General features: G+C 42.0%; 1 protein-coding gene across 1 annotated transcript; it reads right to left on the reverse strand.

Annotated features, from left to right (window-relative positions):
* Window positions 1-571: 571 nt before the first annotated feature.
* LOC121009415 (cytochrome P450 2A13-like) lies at window positions 572-23,601 on the reverse strand. Its single transcript, XM_040442523.1, has 9 exons — window positions 23,397-23,601; window positions 21,250-21,412; window positions 19,072-19,221; window positions 18,318-18,478; window positions 10,544-10,720; window positions 10,127-10,268; window positions 3,686-3,873; window positions 1,912-2,053; window positions 572-813 (listed from the first exon to the last, which is right to left on the reverse strand). Exons 1-9 carry the CDS (start codon window positions 23,574-23,576, stop codon window positions 629-631), a joined length of 1,488 nt encoding a protein of 495 aa, XP_040298457.1. The 5' UTR covers window positions 23,577-23,601; the 3' UTR covers window positions 572-628.
* Between the last annotated feature and the right edge of the window lie 704 nt (window positions 23,602-24,305).

The raw sequence follows: 24,305 nt of genomic DNA on the forward strand, positions 1-24,305 counted from the left end.
CTGAAAAAGCTTTTATGCAGACGGATCTTCGGATCCGTCTGTATGAAAGTAGTCTACGGACACGGGTGACAATCTTGTGTGCATCCGTGTTTTTTCACGGACCCATTGACTTGAATGGGTCTGTGAACCGTTGTCCGTCAAAAAAATAGGACAGGTCCAATTTTTTTGACGGACAGGATACATGGATCACGGAGGCGGATGACAAACGGTGCATTTTCTGAGTTTTCAAAGGACCCATTGAAAGTCAATGGGTCCTCAGAAAATCACGGAAAACTGAACAACGGCCACGGGTGCACACAACGGTCGTGTGCATGGGGCCTTAAAGGGGTTTTCTAGTATTTTAATATTGATGAGCTATCCTCAGGATAGGTCATCAATATTAGAATGACGGGGGTCCGATCAGCTGGTTGAAGAGAAGGCCATGTGCAGTGCAAGTGCTACACTAATGATAGCGAACAGCCTTCTCTTCAACCAGCTGATCTGCGGGGCTGCTGGGTGTCGGACCCCCACCGATCTGATATTGATGACCTATAAAATCCCGGAAAACCTCTTTAAAAATTAGAGATTTATTTTGTTTGCATGTTCTAGATTGTCTTGGTTTTCTCTATGCAAGAAGTTTTTCCTCAACTCAGAAGCGAGGGACAACCTTCATCTTGTATGAATGAGGTCTTGAAGCGTTGGTGTTGGGCTCTGGTCTTATGCTCAGATTCTTTCTGTCTGTTGTAGGCTCCAAGGTGAACTTTTGCAGTATGGTGGTGAGAAAGAGGAAGAGCTCCATGCGAGCCAGGCCTTCTCCCATACACATGCGTTTGCCTAAGAAGATACAGCATACATATTAAAAAGTCAAGCTAAATTTGATACTGGTAGTTTTCCACTCTAGTGAAGCTAAATCTGATGAGTTATCTTAACTCAATAAGTGCACAAAAGGGATAGTCCAGGGACATATTTAATTTTGTTACATTAGTACTGTGTACTTAAAGAGGACCTTTCACTTGTAAAAACAATGTGAACTTAGTATGCTGACATATAGAGCGGCGCCCGGGGATCTCACTGCACTTACTATTATCCCCGGGCGCCACTCCGTTCTCCCGTTATGCCCTCTGGTACCTTTGCTCTGTAAGTTATAGTAGGCGGTGTCTTCCCTTGTCCTGTGGGCGTCTCCTTCTCCTAGGCTGCAGCGCTGGCCAATTGCAGCGCACAACTCACAGCCTGGGAGAAAAAAAACTCCCAGGCTGTTAGCTGTGCGCTGCGATTGGCCAGCGCTGCAGCCTAGGAGAAGGAGATGCCCACAGGACAAGGGAAGACACCGCCTACTATAACTTACAGAGCAAAGGTACCAGAGGGCATAACGGGAGAACGTAGCGGCGCCCGGGGATAATAGTAAGTGCAGTGAGATCCCCGGGCGCCGCTCTATATGTCAGCATACTCAGTTCACATTGTTTTTACAAGTGAAAGGTCCTCTTTAAGGTCTCTTTACACGGGATGATATTACATCAGATTGTTGGGAAGGAAGCATTCCTTACTGAAAATCTGCTGCTAGCTGTGGAGGAGATTGTTTTATTTACATGCAGCGATCTCCTCTAGAGATGGTAAGGAACAATCACTAACGCCATCCCTCTTCCCCATAACTCCCCATGACTCGTTGTTTGCCGGCAGCAGATCGTGTTTACACAGCACAATCTTAATATGATGTTGTTAATTATAAAGACAGGGCAAGGCAATTGATTTCTAGGCCCTGTCAAGGAATGTTTTGGTCTTAAAACACAGTATAGATCCACGACCACAAACGTCCTCTAATATTTTCCTATACCAAACCCAGGTAATATGAAGCTCACCCAGCTCAGCCATACAATAGGTTACAGATTTTTTTTTCAACTTAGCTAAAAACTAATGATCAACTAATCAGGTTACCTGTAGAAAATGGCATAAATGCATCATGTTTCTTAAAGCAACCATCCTCGCTAAGAAAGTGTGAAGGATCAAACTCTTCTGGGTTCTTGAATTGTTTTGGGTCTTTCAACACAGAGGTCAGGACTGGAAACACCAGGGTTCCCTGAAAGTTAGTAAACATGTTAAAAACGGGTTCTAGTTAGCAATTGATAGGAAGAATTGAACCAAGATGCTGAGAAGATCAGCACACCTTCCTCAGCATGGCTATCCCCTAAAGGTAGATAGCCTGCTTAGCCATGAAGCCTACATATACATTTTTAATAACAGCAGAGCAAGGTTTGAAATAAAATGTCAAATGTCTGGCATGATTTGTTAGCTTAAAAGATAGCAAAAGGTAGACAGCTAAGACAGTCAAAACGTTAAGAAGATTAGTACATTATGTTATATGATTAGAATAATAATAAACTCTTATGCAGGAGAACAAAAGCTGTCTCTCTAGTGCTTCCTATTGGATAGATACTCTACATGTCAATGTGTAGCCTTTCCAACAAGCCTTGACTTAGGAATGGGATAAGCCAAAACCAGAACCTTCTCCATAAGGCCTCTTTCACACTACCGTTTTTTTTTTCCGTTTTGCGGTCCGTTTTTTGCGGTCCGTATACGGTCCGTATACGGAACCATTCATTTCAATGGGTCCGCAAAAAAACGGAATGTGTTCCGTATGCATTCCGTTTCCGTATTTCCGTTTTTCCGTGCCGTGAAAAGATAGAACATGTCCTATGTTTGTCCGCAAATCACGGTCCGTGGCTCAATGCAAGTCAATGGGTCCGCAAAAAAAACTGAACACATACAGAAATGCATCCGTATGTCTTCCGTTTCCGTTCCGTTTTTTGCTGAACCATCTATTGAAAATGTTATGCCCCGCCCAATTTTCTCTATGTAATTACTGTATACTGTATATGGCATACGGAAAAACGGAACGGAAAAACGGAACAGAAACGGAACAGAAACGGAGACACAACGGAACCCAAAAACGGGACAACGGATCCGTGAAAAACGGAACGCAAAACACTGAAATGGACATACTGTAGTGTGAAAGAGGCCTAGGAAGAAGCAACCCATCTGCACACAGCTTTTTAATAGCTTTTTTTGCCAGGGGGGGGGGGGTATACTGTTTCCCCTTCCCCAGGAAGGAAAGGATTGTCTTGATTAGGGTTCATGCACACAAACTTATTTTCTTTCCACTTCCGTTCCTTTTTTTTTTGCAGAATGTATGCGGAACCATTCACTTCAGTGGGGATGAAGAAAATACAGAAGTTACTCCGTGTGCATTCCGTTTGTTTGCATGGCCGTTCCGCCAAAAAATAGTGCAAGTCCTATTATTGTCCGCAAATCACGGTCCGAAGCCCCATTCAAGTCAATGGGTCCGCAAAAAATACAGAACGCACACGGAACAAATCCGTATGTCATCCGTATTTCATCCATATTTTGCAGATCCATACTGTAGAAATGCTATGTTCAGCCCATATTGATCATGTGTTTGGTGATTAATAAGTTACTGTTTCTGTATACGATCTGCAAAAAACTGATTAACTACAGAAACCATACGGATATGTTTTGTGCAATAACAGAATGGAAGAGGATTTAAGTCAGAGAAAAAAAAACTCAGATACTGAACAACGGATCAGTGAAAAACGGACCGCAAAACAACAACGGTCGTGTGCATGAGCCCATACAAGATTCACAAGTCAAACTTTGCGGTCTCCATAAGGAGTAGCTTTATTCCCCCAGATACCTTTGGAATGTGATATCCTCTGAAGGTTGTGTCCTTGCTGACAGAATGAGGCAATCCTGAAGGGACAATATCAGCAAATCTTTGAACCTCGTGGATTACAGCTTCTGTATACGGCATTTTACTCTTGTCTTCTATTGATGGACAACGATCTTTACCGATTACATTGTCAATCTCTTTATGGATCTTTTCTGAAAAAGATAATGGATACAACATTGCTCATTTTTTACAGATTAGTATCATTATTAGCCTAATTGTATTCATAGTTCAATTGCAAGCAAAGTCTTATGTCTTATCAGGCTCGGACTGGGCCACAAAGGTACAGGTGAATCCACCAGTGGGCCCAAAAACAAGGGGGGCCTTTAGTCTCCCAGCCCCTGCACAAATGGTACATTACACAGTGGACTTACTGTACTACATACAGTATAAATTGGTAATGTACAGCACCTTAACCATTCTATGATCATATAAAAAAAACTGGGTAGATTATTTAAAGGGGTTCTCCAGGAATTATGAAAATAAAAATACTTAAATATTACTTTATTATAAATACAGTATATACTCAAATACATTTCATTATTTATAATGGATTGTTTTGTCTGGGGAGCATTCATCAGGGGGGAAAAAATGGCCACTGTCCCATTAGTTCACACAAAACCTGTCCTGGTCACACATGAGGACAAGTTACTTTACAACACTAAGTTATAGATCTGCCTCCTCCTCCTCTCTACTTGTCAGGGATCATGATCCTGAATACAGATGATAAGAACTTTAGCTGAATCTCTGGGGAATTTAGTTCATGAGGAGACATGAAGTACAGAGAGGACGGACAGGACAGGCTGTGGTTATGTGTTGCTGTGGTAATGGAGGCTGAATACAAGAGCTGCTGCTCATTATCCACACCTCACCTCCTCTCATGTCTCCTCATCATCTCCATTCCCACAGAGATTCACCTGTATCCAGGATCACAATTCCTGACAAGAAGAGCAAAGAGGAGGAGGAGGCAGCACTATGGCTCATTGTGGTGAAGTAACTTATCCTGCTGTGTGATTAGGACAGGTTTTGTGTGTACTGATAGGACGGCGGCCATTTTATTTCTCCTAATGATTGCTCTCTAGACAAAACAAGCCATTATAACTAATGAAAGGTATGTGTGAATATATTTTCTTATAAAATAATATTTAAGAATTTTCAGTTTTTTTTATTCCTGGAGAACCCCTTTAACCGTCTCCGGACCGCCTAACGCAGGATTGCGTTCCGGAGGCGGCTGGCTCAGGCACACTCACGTGCCAGCGCGTCATCTCGCGAGAGGCGAGATTTCCTGTGAACGCGCGCGCGTTCACAGGAACTGCAGGTAATCAAGTGGATCTGAAGCCTGCCAGCGGCGATCATTTTGATAACAGCGTCTAATATACCTGCTACCTGGTCCTCTGGTGGTCCCTTTTTCTTGGATCGATCACCAGAGGACACAGGCAGCTCTGTAAAGTAGCACCAAACACCACTACACTACAACACCCCCGTCACTTATTAACCCCTTATTAACCCCTGATCACCCCATATAGACTCCCTGATCACCCCCCTGTCACTGATCACACCCCTGTCATTGATCACCCCCCTGTAAGGCTCCGATCAGACGTCCGTATGTGTTTTGTGGATCCGCGAATCCGCAAAACACATATGGACGTCTGAATGGAGCATGACAGGGGGGTGATCAATGACAGGGGGGTGATCACCCCATATAGACTCCCTTATCACCCCCTGTCATTGATCACCCCCCTGTAAGGCTCCATTCAGACGTCCGTATGTGTTTTGCGGATCCGCAAAACACATACGGACGTCTGAATGGAGCCTTACAGGGGGGTGATCACCCCATATAGACTCCCTGATCACCCCCTGTCATTGATCACCCCCCTGTAAGGCTCCATTCAGACGTCCGTATGTGTTTTGCGGATCCACGGATCCGCGGATCCGCAAAACACATACGGATGTCTGAATGGAGCCTTAAAGGGGGCTGATCACCCCATATAGACTCCCTGATCACCCCCTGTCATTGATCACCCCCCTATAAGGCTCCATTCAGATGTCCGTATGTGTTTTGCGGATCCGCGGATCCGCAAAACACATACGGACGTCTGAATGGAGCCTTACAGGGGGGTGATCACCCCATATAGACTCCCTGATCACCCCCCTGTAAGGCTCCATTCAGACGTCAGTATGTGTTTTGCGGACCCACGGATCCGCAAAACACATACGGATGTCTGAATGGAGCCTTACAGGGGGTTGATCACCCCATATAGACTCCCTGATCACCCCCCTGTCATTGATCACCCCTCTGTAAGGCTCCATTCAGACGTCAGTATGTGTTTTGCGGATCCGCGGACCCACGGATCCGCGGATCCGCAAATCACATACGGACGTCTGAATGGAGCCTTACAGGGGGGTGATCACCCCATATAGACTCCCTGATCACCCCCCTGTAAGGCTCCATTTAGACGTCCGTATGTGTTTTGCGGATCCGCAAAACACGGACACTGCGGATCCGCAAAACACGGACACCGGCAATGTGCTTTCCGCACATTGTCAGAACTATATAGAAAATGCCTTTTCTTGTCCGCAATTGCAGACAAGAATAGGACATGTTCTATAGGCTCTACAAAAAACGCAGTGTTCGCCCGATCAGGCCTGATCTTGTGCGCACACTTGCATTCAGTCCGCCCCACCGCAGTGACAGAAATTATTATTTTTTGATCACTGCAAAAACACCGTAAAATCGCTGTGGCGCTATAAAAAGATCACTTTTGAGGGGCATGGCGAGTTCATAGAAGATTTTTTTTTTTTTTACAAATTAGCGGAAATTGATTATTTTTTTTTTTTCTTACAAAGTCTCATATTCCACTAACTTGTGACAAAAAATAAAATCTCACATGAACTCACCATACCCCTCACGGAATCCAAATGCGTAAAATTTTTTAGACATTTATATTCCAGACTTCTTCTCACGCTTTAGGGCCCCTAAAATGCCTGTGCAGTATAAATACCCCACAAGTGACCCAATTTCGGAAAGAAGACACCCCAAGGTATTCGCTTAGGGGCATATTGAGTCCATGAAAGATGAACTTTTTGTCACAAGTTAGCGGAAAGGGAGACTTTGTGAGAAAAAACAAAAAAATATCAATTTCCGCTAACTTGTGCCAAAAAAAAAAAACTTCTATGAACTCGCCATGCCCCTCACGGAATACCTTGGGGTGTCTTCTTTCCAAAATGGGGTCACATGTGGGGTATTTATACTGCCCTGGCATTTTAGGGGCCCTAAAGCGTGAGAAGAAGTCTGGAATCCAAATGTCTAAAAATGCCCTCCTAAAAGGAATTTGGGACCCTTTGCGCACCTAGGCTGCAAAAAAGTGTCACACATGTGGTATCGCCGTACTCAGGTGAAGTAGGGCAATGCGTTTTGGGGTGTCTTTTTACATATACCCATGCTGGGTGAGAGAAATATCTCTCTAAAATGACAACTTTGTATAAAAAAATGGGAAAAGTTGACATTTAGAGAGATTTCTCTCACCCAGCATGGGTATATGTAAAAATACACCCCAAAACACATTGCCCTACTTCTTCTGAGTACGGCGATACCACATGTGTGACACTTTTTTGCAGCCTAGGTGGGCAAAGGGGCCCACATTCTAAAGAGCACCTTTAGGATTTCACAGGACATTTTTTACACATTTGAATTTCAAACTACTTCTCACGCATTAGGGCCCCTAAAATGCCAGGGCAGTATAACTACCCCACAAGTGACCCCATTTTGGAAAGAAAACACCCCAAGGTATTTCGTGATGGGCATAGTGAGTTCATGGAAGTTTTTATTTTTTTTGTCACAAGTTAGTGGAATATGAGACTTTGTAAGAATAAAATAAATAAAAATCATCATTTTCCACTAACTTGTGACAAAAAATAAAAAGTTCTATGAACTCACTATGCCCATCAGCGAATGCCTTAGGGTGTCTACTTTCCGAAATGGGGTCATTTGTGGGGTTTTTCTACTTTCTGGGCATTGTAGAACCTCAGGAAACATGACAGGTGCTCAGAAAGTCAGAGCTGCTTCAAAATGCGGAAATTCACATTTTTGTACCATAGTTTGTAAACGCTATAACTTTTACCCAAACCAATAAATATACACTTATTGCATTTTTTTTTTTTATCAAAGACATGTAGAACAATAAATCTAGAGAAAAATTTATATAGAAATGTATTTTTTTTTTTTTAATTTACAACTGAAAGTGAAAAATGTCATTTTTTTGCAAAAAATTTGGGTAAATTTCGATTGATAACAAAAAAGTAAAAATGTCAGCAGCAATGAAATACCACCAAATGAGAGCTCTATTAGTGAGAAGAAAAGGAGGTAAAATTAATTTGGGTGGAAAGTTGTATGACTGAGCAATAAACCGTGAAAGTAGTGTAGTGCAGAATTGTAAAAAGTGGTCTAATCATTAAGGGGGTTTAAGCTAGGGGACCTGAGGTGGTTAAGAAACTACCCAGTTTATTATTATAGATGCAATAAAGTGGCTAAGATGACTTATAAGTACAGACTAGACAGGCCAGCCAGTCAATATCCTCTTTTCCCAGAGAGCGAATCGAAGCCAAACAAATTGACTTTGATCCAAATTTGAGAAAAAATTTGATTCGCTGCAAAGCCGAATTTTCTCACGCTATGTAATAATGAATCTAACTTATTTTATGGGATTTGCGTCCCCACCCATCCCTTGGTTGTCCTTATGTCTTTTTTCAACCGTATTAACTATGTACTGTAACTATATGTAACTATGAATCTATTTTTCCTGAAACGGTGGTAAAAAAAAATACTTACCTTATCCATTTGCTCCCGGAGTGGCCATAGCGGCCGTTTGATTGAAGAAACCGTGCAAAATCTCAACCGATGTGATGATGTTGTCCTGTCACCGCGTGATATTTCGTGCGGTTTCTTTAAATAGGTAAGGAGAGTATGTTTTTTTTTTTTAACTTTGATTAATGCCTGAAAAGCCCTAATTTTAATATCAGATGCTGCATTCAGCATCTATAGGGTTCAATGACGGGCGTGGCGCGATCGCTGTTTCCTGTCATTGCACCTGCTACATACAATGGAATGCGATTCATGACAAAGTAATTCATAACAAATCAAATTATTTGTAAATTTCGGCTAAGCAGTCAAATCAAATTTTTGACAAATTCGCTCATCTGTACCAGAAGCCCACCTTCTCAAAGTTGCTGCAGGGATCCCCATAATCAATTATCCTGTAGCATCTTGCTGCTGTCTGCTGCTGTGTGAGCAGGTAATATTTGAATGCATAAGTAAGCTGGGCCCCCTAGAATACATTTTACTGGTGGGCCCTAGGCACCTCTGTCCGATACTGTGTCTTATTCACAAGAAATACAACTGTACAACACAGTCCTATCCTACAGCACCCATAGAAATCTATGGCCGCATATTGTACCTCCATATGCATCAGATTCCAAACAAAGAATATACTGTACATATATTTTTATACAGAGATATTTTCTCCTAGAAGCACTGCAAAAAGAAGCACTTTATGGTGACACACAGATTGCCTCACCAGCCCTATTTCCTCCAACTTAGGCTCCTAAACTCAGGCCTAAAAGAGTTTATATAAGTTATTATAAATAACTTAGAAATATGGATCCTGTTGAAATTAACCTCATTGACCTTGATTTTGGATGAAGGTTGTGGTAGGGAAGGAAGTTTTGCATTCTATGCTTATAGTAAAGTGAGCTTTAGGGAGGGCAGAGGGAGCAGAGGGAGGGCAGAGGGAGCTTTTTATGAAAAGTTACACCAATGGTATTGGTCATTTTATTCCGAATGCACAATTTTTAACAGGGCCACCATATACCAGGTGCTTATTATAGATAGCGATGAGAGAATCGAAGTCCGCAAAGTGGACTTTGATCCAAATTTCAGGATGAATTCGATTAGTTGGTGTTATTAATATCAGATTCTGCTATCATGTATAAACCCGGCATCTGAGTGGTACAATGGCAGGGAACGGTGCAATCACAAGCATTGTTTTTGTGTTTGGCATGGGAAACTAAACATACCAGATTTGGCATAAAAAAAACTTGTAAGTCAATGGTGCCGGATCCCTTTTTTTCAGACACGAACAACCGGATCTGGCGCCCATTGACTTACGATAGTATTTGATGCCTGGATCCGGCATGTTAATTTTCAAAATAATGCAACCGGACCCATTCTGAACGGATGCAGCTGGTTGTATTATTCAAACGGATGCGTTTTCCTCTGCTTTTGAGATCCTCTGCCGTATCTCAAAACTGGAAAGGAAAATGCAGATGTGAAAACAGCCTTACTTCTATAGCCACACAACTGTATGTGTACTGTATTATAAAAAAAAAAAAAAAATACATCAGACCAATCACCTTGTATTTCCGGATGTTTCAAGAGTATAATAAAACAATATCTCAATGTCAAACTTGTAGTCTCTGTTCCAGCAAAGAATAAATCTAATATTGTCCCCTCTAGGTTATCATCATGAAATTCGGTGTCTGGGTTCTTTTTTTCCTTAAAAACATAATAATAATTCCATCACTATTTTAATGATCAATTATTACCAAGTCTGGATTCTTTATTTATTTAAAAAAATATAATTTTCTGTTATTTAAATTTTCTAATATTACCAAATCCCCACACACTCGTCGCTGATGTCATACAATAGGACTTGGAGTAAATAAAAAGTGCAGTGTTGCCCATAGCAACCAATAGAATCAATGCTTTCAACATCTTTTTTTCGAAGATACTTCCATTTTTGCTGCTGTGGAACCTTATAAATATGTTACCTCTTCCATCTTCATGAGGAAGCAGTCTATGAAGTCACGAGGGCAGTTTTCATCCAGGGTGGCTCGGTGGGATTTCACCATCTCCTTAATAAACTGCTTCAGGTTGTGGACAATTTTAAAGATCGTCTGGTGAGGACCAGGAATGTAGGGCATTACGGCGGGGAATATGGTAAAGAGCTAATGGAGAAACCAAGTAACAGAAAAAAAACATAGCATCAGTATTATTTTGTTAGTTGAGTGTTATATTTAACTAATTGACATTATAAATGAAGTCTGTCACCAGCAAATTGACTAATAAACCAGGTACTATGCCTTGTAGGACTAGCTCAGCTGAGAGAGGCCTTGGGCCCACCTTTGGGGCACTTAAATACTCATTTGTAAATTTTTCTCTAGAATGAAGCAACGGAGCGCCAAATGAAAGATATCATTGCATTCAGCTGAGCTAGGCCTACAAGGTTATGTGCCTTGTTTATCAGTGAATTTCCTAGTGAAAGACTCCCTTTAAACTTGACTTTAAGTTCTTCTCCACATCCACCGTATATGTACAACGGATCTCAGGTCTTTAAAGATGGCACCAGCTGCTGAGCGGTGCGAGAGCCATTGCTGTCGGGGGCCTGCTGTATGAAACTCCAGCTAATATTCATGATACACACCCAAACATAGTGTTATCAAAAACTACAGATTGTCTTGCAAAAAATGTTCCCCCAAATATCTCCGTAAACATAACAGTTATAGGGGTCATAATTATTATTATTTTTTTTGTATTAAAACCCATGAAAAACTATACGTATGTGGTATTGCCAAATTTGCACTGGCCTGGAGAATGAAGAGCACAAGTCAGTTTTACCAATTAATAACAATTGAAAAAAAAAAAAAATGCTGTTTTCTTCCAATTCCTCCCAATTTGAATTTTTTTCCCACTTCCCACTACATCCTATGCAATATTAAATGGTAGAATTAGAAAGTTAAACTTGTCCTGCAAAAAAACAAGCCCTCATAAGGCTATGCTGTCCTGCGGGCAGCCAGGTTATTCCTCCTCGACGCATCTACGCGTCATCTCGCGAGACGCAAGATTTCCTGTGAACGCGCGCTCACAGGAGCGTGCGTTCACAGGATCGCGAAGTTAACAAGTTGATCTACAGCCTGCCAGCGGCGATCATTCGCTGGCAGGCTGTAGATGCAATTTTTTTAACCCCAGAAAGGTATATTAGACGCTGTTTTGTTAACAGCGTCTGATATACCTGCTACCTGGTCCTCTGGTGGTCCCTTTTGCTTGGATCGACCACCAGAGGACACAGGCAGCTCTGTAAGTAGCACCAATCATCACATTACACTACACCCCCCCCCCATCACTTATTAACCCCTTATTAACCCCTGATCACCCCATATAGACTCCCTGATCACCCCCCTGTCATTGATCACCCCCTGTAAGGCTCCATTCAGACATCCGTATGTGTTTTGCGGATGTGCTTTCTGCATTTTGCGGATCCGCACATTGCCAGAACTATATAGAAATGCCTTTTCTTGTCCGCAATTGCTCTGTAAATGACAACTTTTTTAATTTTTTATACAAAGTTGTCAATTTACAGAGATATTTCTCTCACCCAGCATGGGTATATGTAAAAATACACCCCAAAACACATTGCCCTACTTCTTCTGAGTACGGCGATACGACATGTGTGACACTTTTTTGCAGCCTAGGTGCGTAAAGGGGCCGAAAGTCCAACGAGTACCTTTAGGCTTTACAGGGTTGCTCACAATTTAGCCCCGCCCAAAATGCCAGAACAGTAAACACACCCCACAAATGACCCTATTTCGAAAAGTAGACACCCCAAGGTATTTACTGAGGGGCATAGTGAGTCCGTGGGAGATTTTTTTTTTTTTTGCCAGAAGTTAGCAGAAATGGAAACTTTTTTTTTTTCACAGAAAGTGTCATTTTCCGCTAACTTGTGAAATAATATATGAACTCACCATGCCCCTCCACGAATACTTTGGGGTGTCTTCTTTCTAAAATAGGGTCATTTGGGGGGTATTTATACTATCCTGGCATCCTAGCACCTCAAGAAACATGACAGGTGCTCAGAAAGTCAGAGCTGCTTCAAAGTGCGGAAATTCACATTTTTGTACCATAGTTTGTAAACGCTATAACTTTTGCGCAACCAATAAATATACACTTATTGGATTTTTTTATCAAAGACATGTAGCACAATAAATATTGACACAAACTTGTATAGAAATATAATTATATTTGAACAATTTAACCAGAGAAATTTAAAAATACACTTTTTTTGAGAAAATTGCGGCCTATTTTGATTAATATCGGAAAAATAAAAAATCTTAGCAGCAATCAAATACCACCAAAAGAAAGCTGTATTTGTGAGAAGAAAAGGAGGTAAAATTAATTTGGGTGGTAAGTTGTATGACCGAGCAATAAACCGTGAAAGTAGTGTAGTGCAGAATTGTAAAAAGTGGTCTGGTCATTAAGGAAGTTTAAGCTAGGGGGGCTGAGGTGGTTAACCACCTCCGGACCGCCTAATGCAGGATCGCGTTCCGGAGGTGGCAGCCCTGCGCAGAGTCACGCATATACGCGTCATCTCGCGCGAGCCGAGACTTCCTGTGAGCGCGCGCACACAGGCGCGCGCGCTCACAGGAACGGAAGGTAAGAGAGTTGATCTCCAGCCTGCCAGCGGCGATCGTTCGCTGGCAGGCTGGAGATGTAATTTTTTTAACCCCTAACAGGTATATTAGACGCTGTTTTGATAACAGCGTCTAATATACCTGCTACCTGGTCCTCTGGTGGTCCCCTTTGTTTGGATCGACCACCAGAGGACACAGGCAGCTCAGTAATATGTTGCACCAAGCACCACTACACTACACCCCCCCCTGTCATTTATTAACCCCTTATTCACCCTTGATCACCCTTGATCACCCCTGATCACCCCATATAGACTCCCTGATTACCCCCCTGTCATTGATTACCCCCCTGTCATTGATCACCCCTCTGTAAAGCTCCATTCAGATGTCCGCATGATTTTTACGGATCCACTGATAGATGGATCGGATCCGCAAAACACATACGGACGTCTGCATAAAGCCTTACAGGGGCGTGATCAATGACTGTGGTGATCACCCCATATAGACTCCCTGATCACCCCCCTGTCATTGATCACACCCCTGTAAAGCTCTATTCAGATGTCCGCATGATTTTTACGGATCCACTGATAGATGGATCGGATCCGCAAAATGCATACGGACATCTGAATGGAGCCTTACAGGGGCGTGATCAATGACTGTGGTGATCACCCCATATAGACTCCCTGATCACCCCCCTGTCATTGATTACCCCCCTGTAAGATCCATTTAGATGTCTGCATGATTTTTACGGATCCACTGATAGATGGATCGGATCCGCAAAACGCATACGGACATCTGAATGGAGCCTTACAGGGGCGTGATCAATGACTGTGGTGATCACCCCATATAGACTCCCTGATCACCCCCCTGTCATTGATCACCCCCCTGTCATTGATCACCCCCCTGTCATTGATCACCCCTCTGTAAGGCTTCATTCAGACATTTTTTTGGCCCAAGTTAGCGGAAATTATTTATTTTTTCTTACAAAGTCTCATATTCCACTAACTTGTGTCAAAAAATAAAATCTCACATGAACTCACCATACCCCTCACGGAATCCAAATGCGTAAAATTTTTTAGACATTTATATTCCAGACTTCTTCTCACGCTTTAGGGCCCCTAGAATGCCAGGGCAGTATAAATACCCCACATGTGACCCCATTTCGGAAAGAAGACACCCCCAGGTATTCCGTGAGGGGCATATTGAGTCCATGAAAGATTGAAATTTTTGTCCCAAGTTAGCGGAAAGGGAGACTTTGTGAGAAAAAAATAAATAAAATCAATTTCCGCTAACTTGTGCCAAAAAAAAAAAATTTCTATGAACTCGCCATGCCCCTCATTGAATACCTTGGGGTGTCTTCTTTCCAAAATGGGGTCACATGTGGGGTATTTATACTGCCCTGGCATTCTAGGGGCCCTAAAGCGTGAGAAGAAGTCTGGAATATAAATGTCTAAAAAATTTTACGCATTTGGATTCCGTGAGGGGTATGGTGAGTTCATGTGAGATTTTATTTTTTGACACAAGTTAGTGGAATATGAGACTTTGTGGGGTCACATGTGGGGTATTTATACTGCCCTGGCATTCTAGGGGCCCGAAAGCGTGAGAAGAAGTCTGGGATCCAAATGTCTAAAAATGCCCTCATAAAAGGAATGTGGGCCCCTTTGCGCATCTAGGCTGCAAAAAAGTGTCACACATCTGGTATCTCCGTACTCAGGAGAAGTTGGGGAATGTGTTTTGGGGTGTCATTTTACATATACCCATGCTGGGTGAGAGAAATATCTTGGCAAAAGACAACTTTTCCAATTTTTTTATACAAAGTTGGCATTTGACCAAGATATTTATCTCACCCAGCATGGGTATATGTAAAATGACACCCCAAAACACATTCCCCAACTTCTCCTGAATACGGCGATACCACATGTGTGGCACTTTTTTGCAGCCTAGGTGGGCAAAGGGGCCCACATTCCAAAGAGCACCTTTCGGATTTCACAGGTCATTTACCTACTTACAACACATTAGGGCCCCTGGAAAATGCCAGGGCAGTATAACTACCCCACAAGTGACCTCATTTTGGAAAGAAGACACCCCAAGGTACTCCGTGAGGGGCATGGAAAGTTCCTAGAATTTTATTTTTTTTGTCACAAGTTAGTGGAAAATGATATTTTTTTTATTTTTATGTTTTCCTTACAAAGTCTCATATTCCACTAACTTGTGACAAAAAATAAAAACTTCCATGAACTCACTATGCCCATCAGCGAATACCTTGGGGTGTCTTCTTTCCAAAATGGGGTCACTTGTGGGGTAGTTATACTGCCCTGGCATTCTAGGGGCCCAAATGTGTGGTAAGGAGTTTGAAATCAAATTCTGTAAAAAATGACCAGTGAAATCCGAAAGGTGCTCTTTGGAATATGGGCCCCTTTGCCCACCTAGGCTGCAAAAAAGTGTCACACATGTGGTATCTCCGTATTCAGGAGAAGTTGGGGAATGTGTTTTGGGGTGTCATTTTACATATACCCATGCTGGGTGAGAGAAATATCTTGGCAAAAGACAACTTTTCCCATTTTTTTATATAAAGTTGGCATTTGACCAAGATATTTATCTCACCCAGCATGGGTATTTGTAAAATGACACCCCAAAACACATTCCCCAACTTCTCCTGAATACGGAGATACCACATGTGTGACACTTTTTTGCAGCCTAGGTGGCCAAAGGGGCCCACATTCCAAAGAGCACCTTTCGGATTTCACCGGCCATTTATTACAGAATTTGATTTCAAACTCCTTACCACACATTTGGGCCCCTAGAATGCCAGGGCAGTATAACTACCCCACAAGTGACCCCATTTTGGAAAGAAGACACCCCAAGGTATTCGCTGATGGGCATAGTGAGTTCATGGAAGTTTTTATTTTTTGTCACAAGTTAGTGGAATATGAGACTTTGTAAGAAAAAAAAAAAAAATCATCATTTTCCGCTAACTTGTGACAAAAAATAAAAAGTTCTATGAACTCACTATGCCCATCAGCGAATACCTTAGGGTGTCTACTTTCAGAAATGGGGTCATTTGTGGGGTGTTTGTACTGTCTGGGCATTGTAGAACCTCAGGAAACATGACAGGTGCTCAGAAAGTCAGAGCTGCTTCAAAAAGCGGAAATTCACATTTTTGTACCATAGTTTGTAAACGCTATAACTTTTACCCAAACCATTTTTTTTTTACCCAAACATTTTTTTTTTATCAAAGACATGTAGAACAATAAATTTAGAGCAAAATTTATATATGGATGTCGTTTTTTTTGCAAAATTTTACAACTGAAAGTGAAAAATGTCATTTTTTTGCAAAAAAAATTGTTAAATTTCGATTAATAACAAAAAAACTAAAAATGTCAGCAGCAATGAAATACCACCAAATGAAAGCTCTATTAGTGAGAAGAAAAGGAGGTAAAATTCATTTGGGTGGTAAGTTGCATGACCGAGCAATAAACGGTGAAAGTAGTGTAGGTCAGAAGTGTAAAAAGTGGCCTGGTCTTTCAGGGTGTTTAAGCACTGGGGGCTGAGGTGGTTAAATAACAATAAAAAAATGAAGCTACATTTACACCTCCATCCTTGTAGGTACTCAATAGTAAACAATTTTTAATTAGTACTTTCTGCAAAGATTCCTTAGGCTTCTTTTACACCTGCGGCCGGGTTATCTGACTGACAGGTCCAGCATGCAATGCCACAGCACTCAGCACACAGTGGTTTTTGTCCGATTCTCAGCATATTTACCGGGTAGAAGTTGAATCATCATAGTCAATGGGGTCTGGTGGGAAAGCGGTAGTGTCCAGCAATGAAGGATCTGGAGAACTCTGGCAGGCTGTTCTCTACCGGAACAGTCTGCCGGAGTTCCCTGCCACAAGTGTGAAACTAGCTTTATTTTGATGTTCTGTTTTAATTTTGAACCAAGACTGTGATCACCCCTGATCTAAGCAAAGGCGTCCAAACAATGACATTCAGTCATAGGTCCATCCATAATGGCGCATTACTATACTTTCCCCAAAGAGGTTAAGGCTCTTTCACATGGGCAAGAATTCCGCTCAGCTGCAATGCGTGAGGTGAACGCATTGCACCCGCACTGAATCCGGACCCATTCATTTCTATGGGGCTGTGCACATGAGCAGTGATTTTCACGCATCACTTGTGCGTTGCCTGAAAATCGCAGCATGCTCTATATTGTGTGTTTTTCACAAAACGCAGGCCCCATAGAAGTGAATGGGGTTGCGTTAAAATCGCAAGCATCCGCAAGCAAAGTGCGGATGCGGTGCGATTTTCACGCATGGTACTAGGAGACAATCGGGATGGGGACCCGATCTTTATTATTTTCCCTTTAACCATGTTATAAGGGAAAATAATTCTTAATACAGAATGCAAATTAAATTAGGGATGGAGGGGTTAAAAAAAAAATTATTATAATTAAACTCACCTCATCCACTTGTTTGCGCAGCCCGGCTTGTCTTCTTTCTTCTTCTTTGAGGACCTGGGAGGAAAAAAAACTTTGGTGACGTCACTGCGCTCATCACATGGTCTATCACCACGGTGATGGACCATGTGATGGAACATGTGACGGACCATGTGATGAGCGCAGTGACGTCACCAAAGGTCTTTTCCCTCCCAGGTCCTCAAAGAAGAAGAAAGTAGACAAGCCGGACTGCGCAAACAAGTGGATGAGGTGAGTTTAATAATTTTTTTTTATTTTTTAACCCCTCCATCCCTAATTTACTTAGCATTTTGTATTAAGAATGTTATTATTTTCCCTTATAACCATGTTATAAGAGAAAATGCTAAAATCTACACAACACCGATCCCAAACCTGAAGTTCTGTGAAGAAGTCCGGGTTTGGATCTGGGTACCAAATATGCCGATTTTTCTCCTGCGCGTGCAAAACACATTAAAATGCTTTGCACTCGCGCTAAAAATCGTTCATTTTCCCGCAACGCACCCGCATCTTGTCCGGCCCTCACACGCGACGCCCGTGTGAAAGAGGCCTTAATAGGTTCCTGTGCCTGGAAATATGAAATGGACAGATGGAAGGCAGACCTTTCCAGAGTGTAAATTCTGGGTAATTATATTGCACCCATATACCTGTTAGACAGTTTGTAACGTTTACCTGCCCTGAACGACTGTTGAACAACTTGAGAAGATTGTGAAAATATAATAAGAGAGTCAAAAACTTTTCATCTTCATAGTCAAATCTTTCACCAAACACAACGGAACAAATGACATTAGAAACAGAAGCTCGTAATATATATGTTGGGTCAATTGGAGAATCTGTTAGAAAAAAAAAAAAGTGGTCAATTATTGCTTTTAATGGGTATTCTTATATCAGTCATTTATGGCATATCCACAAGATATGCTATAAATATCAGATAGGTACGGGTCCCATCTGTCTACAGAACGGGCCAAAAGTAGCCAAGTCCATCTGCTCAGCTATTTTTGAAAGTACAGTACCACTGAGTCGCTGGCAGAGAGCTGTGCATGCTCAGCCTCTTCTCCACTCCCAGCTGGGTGCGACCATGTCCTGTTCTGGAGATAGAAGCATATCCCAAAGGTAGGGCCCACACCTATTGTACACTCATGGTGTGTCTTGTGCACATAGACCCGTTGTTTCTATGGGTCTGCCAAAAAAAATTAAAATCACCCGTGTGCTGTCCGTATTTGTATATACAGTACGTCCTACAAATTTTAGAACGTGTCCTATTGTCTGTTTTTGCGGACAGGAATAGCCTTTTCTATTTATAGGACTGAGAAAAATTCTGATTCCACACGGAAGGTATCCCTATTTTGCGGATCTGCGGTTTTGCAGGAGGCCTAATATGTATGGCCTGAGTGTAGGAGACAGATATCTTTGGAACTTCACCAACCTTTATCCTTCATAAATTTCTCAGAAAGACATCGGGCTTCTTCTTGGATTCTTTCTTCAATGCTCTTCTTTCCCAATCCAAAATTTCTCAACGTTGTCAGAGAAAAACGACGAAGAATTTTCCACCTTTCCCCACTGCTTGCAATGACCCCTATAAGTAAAAAAAATAAAATTAAAGGGAATATACTATATTTTTTACCAAATAAAACCAAATACTGAAGCAGATTCTCTTTTTTTGAAATAATCTGTTCTTGTTTTCTGATGGTAGATTTATTTAATTTATTGTACATGATTATGAGGCGGCCATCTTGCCTGAACTGCTTTTAACAGCATTTAGAGACATGCTTTACAGCAGTCATTAAGTCTGCAGAGTCAATACATAAGACATGTTTATTGTCGTCTATGGGAACATTTTCTCGCCATGCTCTGTGCAGAGGTCACTGTACAAAGATGGAAGTTCATAAGCTTTGATGTCACCGATTGCGACTATTGGATACCGCGTTATCTCTATATAGGTGTTATCTGTCTTTGTAATCCTGCCTTTGATTACAGTAGGAAATGACTACTGTAAAGTGATCTCTATGGAAGTTGAAGTATCAGTTTATCATAAGGCTTAGGAACCATACATTTCTTATGTAATAATGGACAAATGGCCCTCTTTCAAAGGGTGCAGCCAACAGCATTATGTGTATGGAGGGTTGCAGACTCTCCCCATAGAAAGATGACATATACGGTAGAAGGGTCAGGCAAATTCATTTTTCACTCAATCTTTTCTTCCTAGAGATAAAATGCATAAGAGGTGTATAGAAGCGTTCTTCTCCTCTATCCCCATTGACAGCAAATAAACACATATGCGCAATGTGTATGTGGTAGAATGGAAAAATGGCTCTTGGCCAACCAGACAGCTTTCGTAGCCAGCGAAAAAACTGCAAGATTTGAACATTTATTTTAAATATATATGAAAAATTGAAATCGCATAGGGAGAGACGTGGCAAGCGCTATTCGCTAGGGACAGTGTTACAGAAAATGATTAATAGGACAATATTGGAGTGCAGGGGGAGTGTAGGGAGACTGCAGGGGGAGTGTAGGGAGACTGCAGGGGGAGTATAGGGAGACTGCAGGGGGAGTGTAGGGATTAATTACTTATTCCAACATTTACTTATTCCAACATCAGCCGTAAACTAAATAAGATATGTAATTCAATACCAATAATATGGAAGCCTTTATTATTCCACTGCCAGCTTGCCAACCAATACTATCCAGTCTGCACTTCTTAGGGAGGCCAGGTCTTAATGATGACCATCCTCATTTTTTGCTGGCTTTACTTCTTCCAAATCATCCTTTAAAGTCTTCATGTCCTCGAAAAGTTAGCAACATGCAGAGAGAGGAGGAGCTCGATGTTACTGATTACATATTTTCATCGATATTAGATGATGTGAAAAAGGAGGGGAAGCAGATGGCAGAAGAAGTGCTCCCACTTGTAGGGAAGGAGAGCGCTGGGGTTTGAGAAGTGGGTATGCCAGAGCTGATTAATATTCTGTGTTTACTGTCAAATAACCTGCAGGAGATTGCAGGCCAGAACACTAATAATATGCATATTGTCCCCCCACCTGACCAGCCAAACCCCATACCAGCAACAGCCCCTGTTTAAAGGTGCATTAAAGGTGCTGCGGCCATTAACAATGAAGAAGAAATATACAGTGTTCTTAAATTATTAAATGAAAGGAAGCTGTGGGCTAATAGGCTGTGCTGTTCTTCACTGCAGCATGGCCGCAACCTGTCCGCAGCACAGCAGCTCCCTGTGGCTGTACCCTAAGGCAGAGTGGTCTGGGTTTACCTGATTTATAGTGATTTGCGACAAATTAATTTGCAACAAATTGAATTTTTGGTGAACTTCGGCGAAGTTGCCGAATTGAATTTTTCTAAACTTCGCTCATCTCTACTAGTAGGTTGGTTCAGCGGGTTTCACATTTGGCCTCTTTCGCACATACCACACTTACTGTAAGAGAAGTATACTTTCACAGCATTATACACTGTGATGACCCTCCCCCCATCTGTCAAATATTATAGGTATCAGATATGTACAGTATGACCTCTATAAAGTATTATAGAATAATTCACATTGAAATAAATAAAAACGTATTTTATTCGGGTTCCAATAAAAACTTTACCATCTTACCAAAATCTTTAAAAAAAAATTCTCCAGATCCTGTGTCTCCCCTGTCACTAAAAGCATCGCTGCGGTCCACCAATGCTTCCTTCACAGCATCGTACCCAATCAGTACTATCGTCCGAAGATTGGCTATGTAGAGGGTATAGACAGGTCCATATGTCTCACTCAGCTAGACAGATATAGAAAACATGAAAAATGGTAAATTTAACACTTGTTACTGTTTTCATATGAGAGTATTACGGGTCTGTACAGGAGCTGTACACCTAGAAATGATGATCCTGTCCAGTGGGATCAAGAACACCGTGACCTCACCTAAAAGACTTACGGATGTAGTAGAGTTAACACACATGCTTTATGAGACGTGTTATCTAAACTAAATGCTTTAAGCAAACACCTCCAATTGATTTGCAATGGCTTTTGTTTCAAGATAACGAGTTTGTGTGTTAACCTTGCTACATCTGTATGTAGGAATTGCTTTCCTTTCTGGATCTCATGAGACTGTAATATGATTTCTGCACAGGTTAGTAATGAACCATCAGGTTGTTAATACAGGGGAAAGGGTAGCATTTTAGTACTTTCCTTTAGTAGCTAGAGAGGAGAGAAGCTACAAAGAACACCTCTCTGGAGAGCTCAATAGGTCAATGCATTGCATTTAGCTTATTCATTTCAGTGGTCACCACGTGCAGCGTCCCACTCAGGACACGTGGGAACTGCAAAATTACTGAAAAACTGCATTACTGTGTTGTATGTCACTTTGCATTACATTACCTGTTGTATTCCTGTTCATAGGCTGGTCAAGTGTGCTTTATACATCCCACCACTAGATGGAGATAGCACCACTCTGGGACATCTAGTCCAGCTCAGGTCTAATCTGTGGTCAGTCTTCTGTTAGTTAGAGAGTGTGCAGATCGAGCACAAGACTGCTCAGGAGTAAAGTCTAGTCCAAGAAGGGACAAAGTCAAGAAAGTACTTAAAACCAAAGGATAATAGCCACTACCCCAGCATTAAAGACCTTTGGGAATCCAGATGAAGGATTCTTTAGCCACGGGCGACCTCACCAAACCACACTGGTTTAAAAGGGACCTGAAGCAAAGTCACCTACCAGTAAGAACTACTGACCCACAGCCTGAGTCAGAACCTAGCCAAAACCTATTAACAGTGGATCAACAGAATTCCTCTAAATATCAAGAGACTGTATTCTGTCTGGATGTATATGCTGCAACTAAAACCAGCTACAGTAAAAGTTGTGAGTTATATCCTACCACTGTCTACCTCATTCTTCAATACCACCACTACAACTGGTTGTACCACCATAAACGGTACTGGCGTTACGACAAATACCACCAAGGGACTCAGCCGCCACAAGCACCCTAAACACCGTCGTCATCAAGGGCACCTCAACCTCCATCTAGGCTGGTGCTTCCCTACCACAGAGTGTGCCCCGGAAGGTTTCGTGCTGTCTTCCTCATCACTGTGCTGCCGGCCCAGGGAGGCTTTCTGCTAACCGTGAGTAAACCGATGAACTGTATTACTACTATCCCTCATCGGCCCACCATGCACCTCACGTGTCGCCCCTGCGGTTCTGGCACGCCACACATGTAATACTTTATTTCCCCTGTGGTGGTGCTACAGGCACATTGAACATTTGTTGCTGGCTTTACATAACAGCTGATTGCTGATGCTTCATGCAGTGGGGGCACACCGTCATCTACTCACTGTCACAGGATCCTTCTAACAAAACTGTGTTGCCGAAAGTAGATGACCCTTTAATTTTTCACAGAGAAACCTATGTTATAATTTCCTCTGTACACATTTTTATATATACTGCACATCATTTCCTTAACATCAGGTATCTCCCATTTTAGGCAGGATTGATTCCATAACACAACAGGACAGCAGTCCGGGCATCAAATTCCCTTTTTACTCTGGATTTATCAGCAGAATATAGGCTGCTGTTTAAGCATCAGATACAGTCATAAAATATCTTGTATATGATGATTGACTTGAAATGCAGCTGCGGGAATTATGAATTCCATAAGGCTTCCCTTTTCTATTGCTGGATCATCCTGACTTCCTGAAGAGATTTATGGTGGGAATTAATAGGGAACCCATGTCCTACTTAGGGTAAAATAGAAGGTAAGCGGCGTACATACCTTAACTAAAGACTGTGGTAGTTCTGAGGTGCTTAGCTGAAGGATGTTCCCCAAGCCTGGTAGAGGTGTAGGTCCTGGGGGTAGGTTCTTCTGTTTGATTTTACTCCACCATTTAATGAGATAAATTAGGAGGGTGAGTCCTGTAGCCAGGAGAAGAGTCGAAGCAATGTTCAGAGCCATCCTGCGCCCCTGTTGTCACAGCTCTGGCTGTACTATTATACTATGTTCCTCTGTATTTATACATGACCATGAGCATGGCAGTAATCCAGATAACACGTGATCTTTGAGGACATGCAGTGTGTGCTGGTGTACATTACAGCTCTATTGCATAATATATAGTAAATGCTAGCATAATAAGCAAGATTTATTTAAAAGGAATTAGTCACTGGGAATTTTGCCATCAAGCGAAGCATAATCTCTTGTAGGCACTTGCACAGTAAATTAAAATGGTGCCTTTCTTTTTTCCATCCACTGCTACATTTGAGAGAAAACACCTTTGAAATCAATAAGTGCACTGAGGGAAGACTCTCTAACTAGTGGTGGACGAACATGGGCCGGGACGGTTTGCGAACACGATCAAATGTTCACGAACCGCAAGTTCGCAGCGGGCCCCATTCACTTTAAAGGCAGGCGAACCTGGAATACCTTCAGGTCATATTTGCAGCCACCAAATACTTACTAGAAGTGCACAAATAGTCCCACAACATGGACAGTGACATACCAGATGTATTATTCGAATTGGCGATCTCCGTTCATTATTTCTTTCAATGCAAAATGTCGGCAATGTAATTTTCGCCTCTGCGCATGCGCAAAATATGTGCGGTCTACTACGTCCTGGACCACTGGAATTTGGCAACGAATCGCTGCACGACTAAGTTCAGGGCGTGTGCCATGCACGGCACATGTGTC

Source organism: Bufo bufo, chromosome 8 (assembly GCF_905171765.1).
Source record: "Bufo bufo chromosome 8, aBufBuf1.1, whole genome shotgun sequence".
NCBI classification, from domain to species: Eukaryota; Metazoa; Chordata; class Amphibia; order Anura; family Bufonidae; genus Bufo; species Bufo bufo.